Source organism: Harpia harpyja, chromosome 2 (assembly GCF_026419915.1).
Source record: "Harpia harpyja isolate bHarHar1 chromosome 2, bHarHar1 primary haplotype, whole genome shotgun sequence".
Classification (NCBI taxonomy): domain Eukaryota; kingdom Metazoa; phylum Chordata; class Aves; order Accipitriformes; family Accipitridae; genus Harpia; species Harpia harpyja.
This window is the reverse complement of record NC_068941.1, coordinates 70,125,212-70,143,759: the sequence shown is the minus strand read 5'-3', so window position 1 is coordinate 70,143,759 and position 18,548 is coordinate 70,125,212. Positions and strand designations below refer to the sequence as shown.

Below are 18,548 nucleotides of genomic sequence, written 5' to 3'. Positions count from 1 at the left end.
TTTGATTCTATGTGAAGCCTTAAAAAGACTCCTGTAACTGTCAGAGACTTTACTTCTTTCACTCGCGCTATTCAAAACTAACTCCAAAGTACTGATGAAGAGAGATTTCTGAGCCATGGGTAATGGGAGGGAAAGACGCAGAGGTCTATACCTTTCTGCTGCCTCGTCTTGTCTTGCCTCTGCAACAACCCGCAGCAGTGGAAAAACTGTTTCTCCCACCCTCTCTCAGTGCAACTGTTTGTAATACTAAATAACAGATAGTCCTTCATTCAAGTCTCTGATTAACTGCCCACTGTCAATCTTTCTAGAGCTCTGTGCACCTCTGGCGATGTTCAGTTTCCAGCACGTATTCTTGAGCCTCTGCAGCATGACAAGCTATTTGTTTTACATCCATCTGTCACAGGAAGCTTGCATGTATCATAGAATATCTCAGGTTGGAAGGGACCCATAAGGATCATCAAGTCCAACTCCCTGCTCCTCACAGGACTATCTAAAACTAAACCAGATGACTAAGAGCATCGTCCAGATGCTCCTTCAACTCTGACAGGCTTGGTGCCGTGTCCACTTCCCTGGGGAGCCTGTTCCAGTGACCGACCACCCTCTCAGTGAAGTATGATTTGAGTGTAGTCCAAACCCCCGCTGAAGTACTAGACATAAGAAACTGTCCCCATATTCCTTTTTCCTCTGACCAAAAGCAAGCGCAACCATAGCCAATGATCCCAACAGAAGCTAGGAAGAAAGGAGGAAAAGACTAATATGAGAGTGCCGAGTGGGAAGTGCCTACCTTTATTACATAGGGGAAAAGAAGCACCATAAATCAGAACAGACCAGAGAGTGAAAGATTCAATGGGATGGGATCACAGACCTCACCCTTTTCTACTTAGACTTTGTTAAAATTTGAAAGAACATTTTTGGGATAGGAGGTGGAAGAGAACCTTACTTTTAGCTACAGAGGAGCATCTGAAACTACTGATGAAAATACCTATCAATATTTATTTACATAAGCCAGTAAATACCTGTCAGACAGCAACAGATCTTTGCTCACTACTGACCAATGACCCAAGAAGAAGCGGGGGGGGGTGGGGCGGGGGTGTGGATGGGACAGACGGACAGACAGAAAAAGTAACTCCAACATCCCTGGCATTATGCACTATACTTGAATTTGGCTCCTTTAACAATTTTGCAAATCTAGCCACACATACACACAGTGTTATTTTTCTTCACACCACTTTAAAAATGATGGATAGTAACACAGTCTTTAATATAGCTCTCAATTCTCTTGCACATAAATCTTATCTGACACTTAAAAAAAAAAAAAGGAATTTAAAAAAAGGACTTTCTGCCTTTACATACTGCCTGAAAAAGTCATTTGGCAACGGGGAAGAGGGGGAAACTTCCAACATACCTTTCCAGTTTAAAAATATTTTTAAATACAAACAAGCATTTCTATACTGCAGTTTACAGTCTTTTATCTTTCTTTCAGCCACACCTTCAAATAAAGAAGAACACTGAATTATAGGGCTGACAGAAAAAAAAACAACTTTGATGAAACATTAAGCACACTTGATGGGTGTGACTGATAGCAAATTTAATTGCAGTTTCTCCTCCAATGCATTTATATGATTGCGATGGCTGAATTAATACAGAAAAACCTGCTTTGCTTACCAACTATCACTCTTCGCTCCAAGGCAGAAGAACTGACGACGTCCCCTAGCACTAGCTTCCTTATGATAAAAAGCAAAAATTATTGTATTTTTCTCTTTATGTTGAAAAACCATGTAGAGAAGACTTCTGAAATTATAGGTCCTGGGCATACTAAACAAAATATACTTAATACGGGTCATATATCCCCACAGAAAAACAACAGCAAAAAATTAAAGCCTTGCCAAGCAGCCACTTGACATAAAACAAGAGAAGAAGAAAATCCTCTCCTCCTGTGAGTACCTGCCGCTCTGAGAACCAGGCAGAAATCCCACCACAGAAACACACCAGTCAAAACTTGACAAGGCTCTGCAAAACAAGAAACTTGCTCACGCTGACACACCTTCAAGACACTCAGCAATCGGAATTTTTATAGACCTAATAGAACCAAAAAACCATTTTAGCAGTAGACAAATAAAATGAATACTTTTTCTCTCCTTTTCAACCAGTCTTCTGTGTGTTAGTTTAGTATAGTGTTGTACAGGACCAAACACCACCAAGCCAGACCTAGAGCATTTGCCAAAGGCTGACAAACAAATAAGGTTAGCATCAGCTACGGACTCCTTTATGAGGCCAGTTTTTGCAAAGCAACTTGTTAACATATATCATAAGCAACAACCAAGGGTGTCAGTATGAACAACCAGTACCGTGAGAAGTTACTTGAAAGAAATTCCTTCATTGTGAAGGTTCAATAAAGTACTTCAGTCCCCCCATACTTCATATAGGCACCAAGTTTTTGTTGACAGCAGATGAACGTAGTCAAAGAGAAATGATTAATTTGTACTTTTACAAAGACTACTATACTAGGATAGAAGGAAAGATTGTTTCATTGGCTTGTTTTACCAGAAATATTTTAGCTACTTTGAGATCTTGAGGACAACTTAAACTGCTGAGATAATGCACAAAAAGAATCAAAATCCCTTAAACATTTTGAGTGTTGTGACTAATTAACAGAATATTTATCGAGAGTATTCAGGTGCAGGGGTGTGAACAAGTGTCTCTCTATTCCATTAAGGTAAGACACAGCAACCAGAGGAGAGCCTGTTGTACACATCAGGTCTGAACAGCGCTCCAAATTTTAAAGAGGGACTATCACATCTATTAGAATCAGCATTTCTTCTCTCCTAGCCTCATGTTTACTGCAGAACCTACGTGTTGAAGAAACAAGTGTCACTTCACAAAGCATGACTCCTAGTGTGGCTAGGTTTTGCTTACTGCCACCTGCTCCTATCAATAGAACAGCAAATTTCAGTGTGCAGAAACCAAAGTCTCTCTACCGGCTATGCTCTCAGAGCAGGCACATTTTGAAATCCACGGGAATATTGCTCTCTGACGCATTGCAAGGGCAAATGATCTCACTGTTTTCCATCTGCTACTCCACATCATAGGAGTCAAACACATGCACATACAAACCAGAATAAAGCATGCAGGTCTAAGTTTGGCACATGCGTAATGTTCTTCATCTTCAAATCATCTGAAGAGAGAAGGAAATCACATTAATCTTCACAGCACCCTTGTGAGATAAATACAAGATGATTGCTTACCCTCTAGTACATTATATCTGAAGATTTTATCTCATAGAACTCTGAATGCAGCTTTTGCACCTGAGCACAAGACTAGCAAAACTTCTCGAATTCATTAATTAACAAGAAATAGTCACACTAGTCATTTTTTCTGATGATGTCAGAAACAGTCATAACATAATCCCTGAAGTTTGTTTCAAAAGTGAATTGTGACAGCTGAGTACATTAAGCTAGAAGCTGGAAGTGGGAGGTATCAAAATGGGTCCATTTGTGGTATGTCACAAAATACTCCTGTCTGGAACCTCAGGTCCTTCTAATGTTCTGCTTGCCCCAAATGCCATGCTCGTGAACTTATTCACCAGCAGAAGTCAAGCTGTCTGACCAACATCTTGGTGAGTGGGTAGTATGCTGCTGTGATGTCAGTGATCGCTGAAGCAGTCAGAGTCTTGGTTTGAATGAATCACCTTGGGACACCTACAGATAACTATAACAGAGTTAAGGACCACAACCTTCAGGAAAGATGCACAGAGGTTCTCTGATGAGACTTTTTGCCTGGCAAAAAGAGTAGCTATCAAGCTGTGCTCTATACTAGGACTATGTCATCATTATTTTATGAGGCTCATTATTAGGAGCCTCAAAGAGGGTTCTATGACCATGGGACCCTCTCTAAGGCTCAACAGCTGCTTGGAAGACACAAGATCCATTTGACTACATGAGGCAAAAGTATCTTTTCCAATAGGCTGGTCAACTTCATAAGGAGAGCTCTAAACTAGAAGTTATGGCGGAGAGAATAAGAAGGCTTGGGATAGGGTAGGCAAGCCAAGAGCCTGGGACGATGGCAAGAGAAGGGACATAGCAATTCACAAAGCAACTGAGCTGAAGTGTAATTCCTTTGAGCACAGGCATGTAAAGAAGGAAATGCCCGTAAGAACAGCCTTATGGGGAAAGCTCTCAAGCCTGTGCTGCGGAACCGGCACACTTGGATGCCCCTCAGAGGTCTCTACTCTTAACACGTGCAGCACAGGGAAGAGTTCAAAGTCTGTGTGCAGTTACAGGGCTACAATCTCACTGGGATCATGCAGAAACAGTGGGACAGCTCACACAGCTGGAGTGCTGTGATGGAGGGATACAGGCTCTTTAGGAAGGACAGCAGGAAGGTGAGGAGGGGTGTTGCCCTTTATGTGAGAGAGTAGCTGGAATGCATGGAGCTCTGCCTTGGGACAGGTCAGGAGTCAGCTGAGAGCTTCTGCGTCAAGATTAGTGGGCAGATCAACATGTGTGCTGTTCTATCAGATATCTGCTATAGACCTCCTGATCAGGAAGAAGCAGCAGATAAGGCCTTCTTCACATAACTGGAAGAAGCTTCATGCTCACAGGCCCTGGTCCACACGAGGGACTTCAGCCACCCCAATACCTGTAGGTATCTGAACACCACCCCCTCCCCCATTTTTACTGTGGGAGTGGTCAAATGCTGGAACAGGTTGTCCAGAGAGGCTGTGGATCCTCCATCCTTACAGATATTCGAAACCTGACTGGACAGGGTCCTGGGAAACCTGCTCTAGGTGGCCCTGCTTGAGCAGGGGGATTGGACTAGTCGATCTCAAGAGCTGCCTTCCTGCCTCAACCGTTCTGTGATCCTGTGATGTTTAGCTCCATTTAATTTGATTCCTCATAGATTTAAAATATAAATAGAAGCCCTCACAAGTGAACATATGCATTGCAGCTTTATTCTTGACACACAGCCCCGTTATCTCCAACTGAGTAGTCTCCCTGAGATCAAATTAAACAAAGCGTATTTAGGACTGTGGCCCAGCACAGTCATTTTCCTAACCATGCATTTTACTTCACCTTTGTTTAATCAAGGGATCTCATTTGTATTAAAAGAACTTCCATTTCATACAGAAGGTCAAAGGATTCACTCATCTGTTATCTCAACAACAAAGCTTCTCCCAAACTGAAGTCATACTGAAAATTTAAGCAACATAGACCAAAATAATAGTCAGTGTAAATCAAGCTAGAAATCCCATCTATGTTTTTTTCTTTAAGTTTCCCAGCATGGCAACACTGTCCAACAGATATCCAGTATTTGTTTGCCAATGTCATAAAAATGTTTTGTATCACAGCACATGCATATAAACATACACCACTGTAGAATGGTAGAATTTCTATTCATATAGGATGCACAACAGAGGCTCTGTAGACAAAGCAACATTTTAAAATGCCTTTCAAAATGGGGAGTGTCTATTGATTACCATCTCTGGTGAATTTTAACATCAAAATCAACTCTTCATTATTCCTATCCTCCTGAAACACTTCACCCCTCCATGACTTATCCAAAAATTACCGTACACCTGACACCACAAGACATTATAAAACTACCTTCAACTGCACCATTTAATTGTGAATGTTTGGTAAGAGGGGCCAGGAAAGCACTGACAGCTCACAGGCTGCGATAACAAGACTAATGGTAAAACACCTACTGCAGGAAAAGAGATTTCAGTAGCACAGTTTCTCATTTCCTGCTTTTGTTGGTTGGCAGGTGATACACATGAACCAATCTTTGGATTATGTTAGAGATGTGTACCACTACACACGCAGCCTTGAGAGGGAAAATCCTGCAGACCACTGCATGTTAAGATACCTTTAAGTAACACCAATTTTACAAAAACACATTCTGAATTAACTGCTTGCTGATAGAAATTACCTGGTTACATGATACTTCCAAACAAAACATGAAAATTCTGTGTTGAAGAACAGGGAGAGAAGGCACAGTGTGGAAAACACACGATTTTAAGAAGTCACAAAGCGTAATTGATAATAAAGGTGAAAAATGAAGAGATGAAGGAGAAGAAAGTAGCAATCCCAACCCACCTATTACATTTAAGATTCTAGATTGTGATTTCAACAATAATTTCTCAGTTGCGGTAAAGAAACGTAACAGATAGCAAGTTGTTCAACACATCATGCTTTCATCTCATTTCTGACCATGAGAACAGCATGCACTTTTGTGTCACACAAAATTCATTATAGGATCAGGGTCCCTGATGTGACTGAAGTCACAAACTTCTCTGAGCAGGCTTCCAGGCAAAAAGAGAAAGGGAAAAGTGCAGGAGAGCACAGAGAAGTTTGCCCTTTCTTAGATGAGAAAATGCTAAGAAATGTACATACAATAATAATGGGAAAATATTCATAATTTTATTCTATTATTCTTAATGCATTTCTCAAAGCAAAACTATACTCTTCTTCAGAAAGGTTGCCCTAATTACTCCAGATTATCCACCCTGTATGCTACAGACACACTTCTCAGGAAAATGAAAATTCAGGAAGTACACTAACAGCCTATTACTGTACAACCTAAAGTATATATTGTCCTTGGGGGAGACCTATAAATGACCCCATTTGAGAACAAGATTTTCTTTCTTTCACTGTTACCTAGCACGAATACATAACTTCCTCAGAAAAAAAGACTCCTAGCTAGATTATTAAAGGGCTTTCCAGCCACTTACTAGGGTAAGATTTGCCAAACTTAATATAATCGCAGCTTCTGAATTTAGACTAAATTTTGCTAGTTTTTTTAGAAACAAGTGTCAGATTTATTTGTTTTGAAAGATGGAAGATCAATTAGAACACCATCCATGGGATGGCAAATCTCCCTTCCTACTTATCTCTGTAATGACCCATACACTGCATTGGTTTTTTTTCTTTTAATTGTATATCCTTGAGCTCCAATTTCAGTAGTCAGAATGCACTAACATATACCTGGCCATAAACTTTTATTGGAACTCTGTTGAAATAACAGAATTTCAAATAAATTATGCTAAATAATGAGGACCTGAAATGATTCTACACTGAGCCACTGACTTCTTGGCAGCTATTTGTTTAAGTGCCTGAAGGAGTAATTATATTGCCTCTGAAAGTTTAGTTTAAAACAACTAAAACCCTAAACCCCTAAAATTTTAAGAAAATAGCAAGAACTACATGCAAACTTCCAGGGAAAGGATGATGAGTAAAACTTCTGATCCATTAAGAGAATGCAATAACCATGTTTTAAACATGGTTAAAAGACTTTCAGGACTAGCAATTACAGTAACAATTTTTGTTCTTTTGGGTTGTCCTCCTCTCCCTGCTCACACATTGTGTTTTGGGTGCCATTTTTCTCTAAAAATTAAGATAATTCTAAGATGTGACAACCAACACTCCACAACAGGGACACACTACGTAGATCTCTGGGAACAAAAAAAAAGCGAGCAGGCAAAAAGTTTTTCAGGGGAACCATAAAATGCAATTACCATTGTTCTTACCATTTATAACTCATAGAGCCCAAGCGACCTGGGAGAGTACCTAATGGAAAACAGTACTCGCAACAATAAATTAACAATTATGGAACACAGACAATGCATTCCCAGATTGCTTTTAAGTATGAGAAGTCCTGTCACAAAACCATTTTAGGACTCAATACAAGAAGGATAAACAACAAGGAGAACAATCTCAAGTCTCCATACACTGACCAATTTCAGTCTCAGGTGAACATAAAAGCAACAGCCATATATTCTAATTAATGATAGTTCAGATATCTCAGAGTGAAACATGTTTAAACAAAAGCACAAGAAGCCACAGTTTAAAGACTGAGCTTTTCAACAGACAGAAATGCTTGCTTCTTACCAGATTTCTTAGTTAATATATTCACACTTTTGCAAAGTACTTCTGTAGCAGATAAATAATGTCAACTGAAAAATAAATCCTACCTGTTTCCTCTTTTCAGGCGGAAGGGATGGATCCCCATCCTACAAAAAAATGGAAGTATTTTACTGGCAACTTATTTCTGAAGCCAGCAACTATATTAACTTCGTGGATCAAATTTTGAAACATGTATTTTAAATAAATGTTATCAAAATTGTTTCTAAAATACTGCATCTTGATTAATACCAGTAATATTAATTTCAACTCAAAAAATTGTCTATGGCTGAAGATTTGTTTACATTTCTAGAACAGCAGGTCATTACAAATTTATGTTGCATTATTTTTCATAACGGTACATTAAGTTGCTGTGGAATAATAATACCGCAGTCAGTTTTTAAATGGAATTATGACTGAAACTAATTTCCTCTGAGCACGCACTGTCTTTCTGTGTCTTATATAACAGGCACTACCTCATCAATGCAGAACAAATGAGTAATAATATGATCACGGCTGTACAACTGCAGGACTACTGTAAACAAGTACCTAAACATTTTTACAGCAGTCATTATGGACTTCTTTCCAGTTTTTTTGAGGTTCACCCTTGTCCCCCAGTTATACAGTATTCATAAAGAACAACCTACAATCAGCTCCCGATACTTCTTTTTCAGAGACTGGTGTCGTTCCCGCAACTGGTTGGCCATAAGCTTGTACTGGTCTCTTTCTTGTTGACAGGTGTCCAGCTCTTTCGAAAGGATTAGCAATGCCTCCTTTTTACTTTCGAGCTTCCTTTTGCACACCAGATACTGCAGAAGAGAAAAAAAACGTAATTGTAACAAGCCGTTTCTACCACAGCCAGTACTGGATTCAAGAGGCTGAAGTTTTTCTCCAAAAAGATGGAGGAGGACTGCATGAGATCAAAGTCTGCCACAAGTCGTCTTAACTTATTAATAACAATGACAGGAAAGAAATCTGTTGTATCAGAAGCCTGAAATCCATTTGTAAGGCCGCACGCTCACCTGACCACCATGAGTTAGAAAAAATCAGCAATTCAAGCTTCTCCTCTTTTTCCTCATATGCAATAGTATGAGGAACCTCACAATTTGACTGGCAGCCCTGGGAAGGCTGCTGGAAGGAAGAAGCCTTTGCAAACTCCCTTTTCTACTTGCGTCCACAATACCCAGCTCTCAGTTAGCAACCAGCATTTCCCACCTCATTCCCCCTTCCCTCCTCCTCCTCCTCCCTGCTACCAGCAATGTCCTCTGGGCTTAGCCTCCCACCTGGACAGTGAAACAGGACCACATTAGAGCAGAAGGGGTAGCGTGAGTGGCAACCAAAATTTACCTTGAGTCTGAAACAATTACAGTGTGATACCCTATCGGCACAGGTAAAAGAAACTAATTCAGCTCTGATACTATATGCACATGCTTGTTGAGTCAAAAGAATGGGAAATAATGCAGGAATATTGCAAACACCCGAATGGGGAGGGAAGGCAGAGGTGAGCCTTCCCCTCCAGCCACCGCCTCTTACGTGTAGGGCTCATGCACAAAGCAAAGCAGAACTTGCAAATCTTAGCTGTTCTGCTTCATTGCCTTTCCCCACTGAGAGGAAGAGAGAGTAACATGTATGTCATCCTTTCCTGCAGTGGTTGAATGTTACCTATCAGAAGTTTCAGGCAACTTTTTTCAATCAGCAGATTCTTCTCAACCATCACTTGACACTCCTCATGCTAAAGCATATATTTCTATTTCTGATATTACTCACATAAGACATGGCACTAAATACTTTCTGAATGTGCTCTGCAAGAGACCAAGTATCACAGCAGTCATGAAAACAATTTATAGTTTCATTATATACTCTGACAAGAATACTTTGTCATTATGGGCTCCTGCACAAAGCAAGAGCATCAGCACTTCCATACTGTTCAAGTCAGTGCTGTTCTTTGGGACAAAAATCATTACTTGTATGTACTACTTGCTTGGAATTGACTTTGTTAACCTTAATTTCAAGTCAATGAGTAAGGGAAAAGTAAGTTTGGTATATTAGTATGGCTAACGTTTTCCAGAAATGGTAAACGCTTAGTTGCAAAAAAGCAGGAAGGGAATGAGAAAAGCAATTCCGAGAAGGATTTGAACTCTCAAAAAGGACACTTCCACCTTGGATTAATTTTATTTCTGGCAATACTGAAGTTGAAATCCTGCCATAAATTTTCTGGATTATGATGCCTTGGCATCAACAAAGGCAAGCGTACCTATGTACTTATGTCCTTACTGATACCTTACACAAATGTCAAGTCCCCTGATAAAGCACTGAAAGGTATCAGAAGCTAAACTTTAATATTGTCAGCAAGTGATTATAGCGACATGGTAAACTGCTTCAAACTTGATAAAATAATTCCTTCCCTTACAGTGAAATATATGCCTCTCACAATCTCTCTCCTTTTTTTCCAGTTTCATCTCAAGTCTTAGTCAATTCTAAAATATGCCTTCACTAAATTGTTTTTAAATACTAACAATCTGATACAGGAATGCGAATAAAAATGAGTAAAAGCAAACCTCGCAATCACTTTAAAAAAACCCAACAGCCCAAATCCCTGAACCAAGTAGCCTGTCCTGTTCCTTTAACCACCAGGAAGGACGGATCTGGCCCATCCAGCCAACGCCTATGTGGAGCCGAACAGCCTACACAAAGTACACGGCGGGAGGGGAGCAAAGCTAAACATTGTGCCTTAGGACACCCACACCACCAGCGGGTGCCTCCCAGCCTTGCCATGAGTGCTGGTATACGAAACAGTGTACGAAAGGGTCGGAAGCTAACTGGAGCATGTGGATAAGACTATAAAAAAATAACACTTGATCAGGCAGGAAATGCAGACCTAGCGCTAAACACACTTCTGCCATGAGTCACAGCTCTCCACAAAGGACACACTCAAAGCATAAAAGAAGGCTTCACCTTTCACAGCAGCACTGGTGGGGGCAAGGGAATTCTCCATTATCTATTAGGTTGAGGATAATGAACCATAAACAGATTGTGGGGACTGTTGTGTTCAGGGTCTAAATGAGAAGGAATAATGATCTCCTCCTTGTTTAAAGTGTATTTTAACTTGATGAATTATATACTGATGATGTGCCATACAGAAGGAAGGGGTTGGCATCTCTCATCAATGTACTGTTTGGATTTCACTATAAAAATGACCACCTAGAAGACTTTTTGAGGCCATTTTTGCCTTTTGCATATATTGACTTTCCCAAATAAATGGGATAAAAATAGTAATAATATACAGTAATTTGTTTCCATGGGCTTATGGTACAAGAAACAATAAAGCCACAGCATTTTTTGTGGATTTTGATTATCCAAAGGAGCTATGTTTCCAATTCGCATTACCATTTTTGAAGGAAAAACAAATTATACAAAGACAGACCTCAAAGAGGTTATTCAATATATATGCTTCTGAATGTTAAAAAAAAAAAAGTACTAATAACGGCCATAAACTGACCTAACAACTGTACACCAGAAATGATTCTACTGAGGGAAACAACTGAATCTCACCAACAATTTCCCATATATGGACAAATGAGTGCAGCAAAATTGGTATGCTGTCAAAGGAACATAGGAGTTTAACAGTCTTTTTAGAGCAATGCAAGCAATAAGGAAAATTTTCTCATATAGTCTGAGAAAAAGCATTCAATAGATGCTTCTGGCATTCATATAGAGATTTCTTCCTCTGCAACTGAAGGAAAGCCCATGTCTCACACACAGTCTATCAGCGAGACAAACAAGTGAAGTTATGCACTATAGTTACTACAAAATATTCTTATTGTCTTTTGTTTCTTTTTAATTGATGTTCCAAAATAATCTTTTGAGTTTAAAAAACAAAGTTAACCAAGAACCAGCTGCTATACTTTCAATTTAAAAGCTACAACGTACAACTCTTCATATCTGTCTAGTGACTTTTATCTACCAATTCACTGTTATCTGCAATAAAGCAAATTATAATTGCTACAAGGAAGATCATAATAATTAAAGGAATATATATGACATCCTACATTACTGCCTGAACTGCTTTACAGCCAGATAACTACTTTAGTAAAATTGAGTAAAAAGAGACTGACATTACAGGAGAGTGTAACTGCTCCAAGGTGACCCTCTACATTGAACACTTACTATTTGTCCATTGCTATTTTTAGTGACAAATCTGGATAGATCTCATTAACGACACCGTAGACATGGTCTAATAATCTGATGAACCTGGGACACTGTCAAGGTTTTAGACTTTCTTTTTTTAAACCAACAAACACATCGAATTCATATCACAAAATAATTTCTTTTAAATTGGAGCTAATTACTGGCCTATACTTGGGTATTTAATGGGAATTAGTGCCAAGAAGGAAAAGATCTAATTTTCTGAGGGTAAAAGCAGAGATACTATCTCCAAACTGTGCTTTGGAATCACTGTGGATCACATTCTGTGTTCTCTCAACACTCCAGGACTTAGTGTCCTCCTAAATGCCGATGGGCCACCACATCGTACGTGGGCCTGAAAACCTATTGTCCACCATGCTCTCAGAGAGACCATGAACTCTACTCACTATCCTTTGGGCAAGAGATCCAACTGCTATTGAACTGCCTGAAGTTTTATCCAATTTCTCCTCACTGTACTCTCAGAGGCAATTTTGTTGTGGAAATGACAAACTGAAGAGTCCCAAAATGCATTGCAATGTCACTATTCAGGGTGTTTGTTGACTGTGTTTCAGTAATGTTGCTCCCCTTGACTTCAAATTAAACTGTTCAACTTATCTGAAAGAGTCAAGCACTCAAACTCAGAGAAATACACAATTACTGGCTATTTGCCTGCCATCTCATTTCATGTCCTCATCTCTGATAAAACCTGAGACAATGCAGTGTCCTTGGTTTTATCCCACAACATCAGTTCTGCTTTTCCTGCTGCCTAACGCTTGCTTCACTAGCTACCTCCTGACTGCTGAAACACAAAGCAGGCTGGTATCATTCACTGATGATATAAGTGACATAAGCAGCTCCCCAGAACACCACATATTACACCACATCATCTTCACTGGTCTTTTAGGAATGACCATCATTTGATATGATTAGTCAAAATAACACTATTTTGCAATGTGGCCCAGCCCTTAAAAGTTTTCTATGCTGTGCATCGGATTACATTATTAATTTCTCCGTGTTTGTTCCTCAACATCCCTGTGGGTGTCTTAGTCCAACCTGGAACATGGAAACATGAGAAGCAAACACTTGTTTTGTTGCCTGAAAGCCCAGCAGGCAGGTCCCCATAGCAGCTCTCCCATAGCTCCCGAGAACTTTGGAGAGCAGTAAGTCACAGTGTCAGCTCTTCTAGTCTTTCCACTTCCTTTCCCAAATGACAAAGCCGTTATGATGCCAACCCAATCACCTAGGGACCTCAGAACATCCACTCTGCTTTGTTCTTCCCTACAGTCACTGGCATTTGCCCGTGTTTAGAAAAGCTCTGAAATTAGTGGCTCCAAAGCCTGTTGTGTCCCCTCATATAAGTTTGGTGAATTACATTTCACTCTCTGTTTGAAAAGGCAGTGTGACAGAAAGTTAGAGAGATATTATAAACGTGAAAATCTCACTAAGTTTCCTTCCTCTTCTCTCTTGTCCACATAAAAAAAATTGTGCAACCAATGGGAAAGGTATGCTCTGCCAATTACATGCAGGTTAGGTTTCTCACTCATTCAGAATTCATGTCTGGAACATTTAGCTATTTCAGCTAGAACTACTGCTCAGTAGTTGCGCCTTTGATAAATAATTCCCCAAAACTCTTTCTCCAAGTTTTAAGTTGGCAATTACTAGGCAAGGGAGTGCAAGAGCAGAAGCATACCACTTCCCTCTGTGGTGCCGAAGACCACACACAGTTAATAATCAAGAAATAGCCTCTCGAGAATGACAAATTAAATGAAGACTAAATTTCTTCAAACTAATTTTAGGAGCCACAGTCACATATGAGTAGCTGTAAATAGCATACAGTAAATGCTCTGATGTGTGGGAGGTGACAAGGAAAAGAGAAGCACTTTACCACTGGATTTAATTCTAGAAGTTGGCAAATCCGAGGGAGAAGCTAGCAGAAAGGACAGAGGACAACCACTCTAGTCTTACGCGTTTCCTAGGAAACCTTTCTTGCTTCCAGTGGAAAACACCGCCAAAAGTACATGTTGTCCAAGCAATATTAAATTAGGACTAGTGCCAACTCTCAATGAAGCGAATAGAAGCACACTTGCCCACCTCAGCAGAAAGGGGACCACACTTGTAGAAGTCAGCTCTCTAAAGCAAGGACAGACATGGTCTTGCAGATCATGTAGAAGTGTGTTTTCCCTACTGCACATGATCTCCCAGTTCTGTTCAACTCATCCCACCAACCCAAGATCATGCTACCACCTACTCCTTTCTCCATCACTGATTCTGTCATTATCCTTAGATCAAATGATTCCAAGACAGTTTACATGGAATTCAGGCAAAAACTGAAATCACACCCTTCTCCACAGCAGAACACACAGAGTTGGAAGCTTCTACAACCTTTCAAAATGAAGCCCCCAACTACCCTCAAACAAAGTTCATATATGGTGTCTTTCATTCATATTCATGGAATTTAGTTATGTTCCATGTCCCTTATAGAGACAGGAAAACTAAGCCACTAAGGAGTTGACTCACATGAGTTTGTGTAAGTAAACAGCTTAGCATATCTATAAACATGGCTGTCAGGCTAAGGAGTAAGTATGGACATTTGAAAACACTTAAAACCAAACAAACAGAACTCTGCAACCAAGATATTGGTGACCAAAATTATTTTCAAGAATTCTGTTCTCTTCAGTGAAGAGTACAGTATAACCACCTTTCCATGACTGCTTTCTAGCAGTGCACTCAAAGCAACTAATAACTTTCACACTTTCCTCTTTTCAACCTCTTCCAGATGGGAAAGGTACTTTGTTTGCACCAAGGATTGGTTTGGTTTTTTTTTTTTAAATAAGAAACATTCAAAGGCGTGTTCAAAGGAATGGGCTGTACTCTTGGGATAGTATTTTGAGATTTATGAAGATCACTTGTTTCCAGAGGACTTAGGCCACCATCTCAGTCCAGCCAGCAAGAAAGTTCTTGCTACGGCTCAGTTTCATTTGTGTCAAACAAGCAGTTATTGACCAGGTCTTCATCCTACAGCTCTACACAGGCTTTTAAATATCCTAAACATGGGTCATTCAGTGAGGCAAATGTTAGACAAAAGCCCAGACTCCAAGCAAAAATCATGTGGTAACCCAACAGAGTACTTTATATATATTTGTCTACCATCAGTACTTGAACTCAGCTAAAGAATGAGCAAAATTTACGTGGATTCTCATTCCTGAAGCTTGTTCTTTTGCATTCCGTTTGTGAGATTATCAACGGAAATAATGACTCTTTCTACCCCTTCAGTATTTGCTAAGTTGGCTTTGTCCCAGTGTTCCTTCCTACGTCATCCTATTCAGGGTTAGTTTAAAGAATGTTCAAGGTACATGTGGTGCAAAGATTGTTTAGAGTACCAAGTGCACACTAGACCTGAAATGCATGTGGCTGTAGAGTAAGTGAAAAAATACATAAACACGGAGGCAAAAGAACAAGCAACCAGTTGGTGATGAGCATAATAAAAGCAGAGAAAGATACATGAAAGGATACAGAGCAAAAGGCACTGAAATGGAACAAAAGTCGAAAGGAAAAAAAAAAGAGTAAATACAGAAAAAGACTGGAACACACAAAAAACCCCAAGCATCCTTTTTATCTAATGAAGAATGAAAAGCCAAACAACAAAAATATACAGATGTGTGTACAAGTGTACAAGGCCCAAAAATACATCCTACCACTTTTCTCAACACCTGCAATACCAGACTTTTAAAAATACTACAGTTGCTTTGACAAGTATTTCAATTACTCCTAGCTTTCAAATTTGGAGGACTGACCTCGTGGAAATGAAAAAGAATGTGACCATGGATCTGAACCCACCAGCTTCTGGTCTTTTATACCAAGATTTTGAACCCCATTCTATGATTTAACTGTCCAGCATCAGCAATGTGAGAATGTTTGTTTAGAACTACCATGTCTTTTCCTGCCTGTGTTTTCTTATATTTTGAAAGCACTTCAAAATGTTTACAAAACACATAAGGAACAAAACTTAAACTACCTAGCAGACACTGAAGCTAAGAGGCCTGGAGAAGCTCTGTACCACTGTGGGATACAATAAACTGGAAAAACTTATTGCAAGTTACTTCAGAAGTTAGAGCCACTTTCTCACAGACCCATTAGGATGTTGGAGTTGATGGGTAAATTGCACGAAGTTAATCACAACAGCCAAAGGAAGAGGAAGGCAAAAGAGGGCATCCTATACCCTGACAGAATGTGCTACAGACTTCATGCAGAAAAACAGGCTGTAAGCCTGCTGTGGGAACAGAGAGAAATGAAGGAAAAATGGAATATAAATCACTAGGCCTCTAATTGTTCCTGAATAAAAAGGAATTAGATGTATGGTTAAGTATTTGCAAGAATGTAGCTTAGCACAGTCATTAAACTTCACCACAATCAAGAAGCCCCTAAACCAGAAGTAAGTTTTCAATTTCAGGATTGAGTTTTTAGGTTAAATAATAGCAAAAGTAAAAAAGTTCCAAAGTAATTCTAAATTACTTTCTAAAGCCAAGAACAGGGACTTTTCCTTTGAACACACCTCATGAATTGTCTCTCTCTCTTACCCTTCCCTGCTATGTGACACCACCCTCACCCCCAAATAAAACTCCATTTGGGAAATGAGATGTCAGATGCAACACTGCACAATCAGGATACTACTAAAAGTACACTTTTCACTTTTTTCTGGATTATTTTGTGCATAGGTAGACTCCAATTCTGAATGTACTGTACTAGCACAGATCTGGGCCACACACACACTCCTGCTGAAATCACGGGGAGAAGTGACAGGTTCAGGACCCTGAACTCATGCGTCTTTTTGACAGGTCAGGGCCTTAAGCCATGCCTACATAATATAACAGAGGCAAAGCCCTCCTGAAATCAGAGGAATTCACTTATGTGCATCGTACTCTAGGACAGTAGTCTCAGTCAGGTTGATCTAGGCCCATGCCATTTGCACAGAAGTTTCGTCTGCTAGCTGTAAACGTGAATATACTATTTTTATAGTTATGCAAAATTAATGCGATACAAAGTGCAATGCAAAAATTAGCATGCCAACCTACTTCAAAACTTCGTGGTTCTGCCTATTAAACAGGCGTGACTTTGATGCTATTACTTTAAATTACATTGACCTCAAGTTGTTTTGAGTCTGGTAACTTACCCTACATGAAAATGTGTACCCATAAACGCTGTGGATCTTCTGATGCGGACGTAGCAAATAACAAAATTTCCTACTCTTGTATTCTGAAAATCCTCCACCTGTTGAAGCTCATGGCCACTGTGCTATCACAGACTTTTCTCCCATTTTATAAATGACACCACGGGTCTCGAAACCCTTCCGTTTGCGATTCGGGTGAAGTAAGAACACAGGGCGTACGCCCGAGGAGCGAACCCCCGGGAGCAGGCCCGTCACCCGCGCTGGCTGCCGCGGCAGGGCCGCACTGCTGCCGGACCTCCCTCCCAGCGGGCAGCAGCGCCAGGCCCGAGGCCTCAGCCCCACAGGCCACCGCCACAGGTGAGTCCCTGGCGACCTCAAACCAAGAGCAGGCTCAGTGCCTAAAAGCCCCGTTTCTGGCAGCCACGCGGCATTTAATACACGCGACAGGTTCGCAAACACGCGTCCCCGGTACTCGGCAGCCGCCCAGGGGTTCGGGGCCGGCGGCGTGAGGGCGGTTCGTGGCAGGGCTGTGCCACAGGGCAGACGGGGCCGTACAGCTCAGCCTTGCCGGCCTGCAGTTCGATGTGTGCCCCCCCCACCCCGCGCCGGCTCCACCTGCTGCCGCCCCAGTCGCGGGGGTCGGGGCCCCCCTGGGCCCCGGGTGCCCTCCCGCCGGCTCTGGCCCCGGCAGTCTCCCCAAGAGGCGGGGCGGCAGCCGGGCGCCGCGGCGGGGCCGGCCCGTCCGCCCCTCTCCCCCCCCCCCCCGGCGGCCCCAGGAGGTGCCTGGCGCTGCCCTCGCCCCGCCGCCTCACCTCGCTCACCAGCCCCTGCCAGTCGCTCTCGCTGCGGTGGGAGCTCATGGCTCCGGCGGGCCCCGGCGGCATGCGGCTGCGCCCGCCCCGGCCTTCCGCCGAGGAGCCTGCGGGGAGAGGCGGGGCCTGCGGCCGCCTCTTGCCTGCCGGCCGGCCGGCCGGGGCCGCCCAGCGGCGTCCCGGGCACGGGCCTGCCGGAGCCGGGCCTGCGGCGGCGCCTCACCGCCCGCGGCCTAGCGCGGCCCTGCCCGCGGAGCGGTGCCGTGACCCAGGTCCGCCTCTAGACGGCGAAGTGCCCCGACAGAGTCGGGCAGGGCCGCGGTGCCCGGGCAGGAGGGCTCGTCTGCTGAGGAGAGCGTGGGTCGCACCACAGACGCCCGCTCAGGGCCGTGCAGAAGCGTCTGAGATGCGTTGCCCAGAGAAGGGCCCTCCTCTCCTCACATCCTCCTCCTAAATAACAGCAGGGCTCTGCTGCCATCCCAGGCA

At 41.9% G+C, this 18,548-nt stretch overlaps 1 protein-coding gene across 6 annotated transcripts in view; it reads right to left on the bottom strand.

Annotated features, from left to right (window-relative positions):
• Positions 1-18,312, bottom strand: part of CCDC149 (coiled-coil domain containing 149) — a 52,196-nt gene extending 33,884 nt beyond the window's left edge. For 2 of the 6 annotated variants that reach the window (XM_052780331.1, XM_052780334.1), the window contains exons 1-3: positions 18,063-18,301; positions 8,546-8,707; positions 7,970-8,008 (exon numbers count right to left, since the gene is read on the bottom strand). In XM_052780331.1, the coding sequence (XP_052636291.1) occupies positions 7,970-8,008; positions 8,546-8,707; positions 18,063-18,134 (273 nt within the window). In that variant the 5' untranslated portion in view covers positions 18,135-18,301. Of the gene's footprint in view, positions 1-7,969; positions 8,009-8,545; positions 8,708-17,253; positions 17,380-18,062 lie in introns of those variants that run through there. The other 4 variants (XM_052780336.1, XM_052780332.1, XM_052780333.1 and 1 more) reach the window with 4 other exon arrangements.
• Between the last annotated feature and the right edge of the window lie 236 nt (positions 18,313-18,548).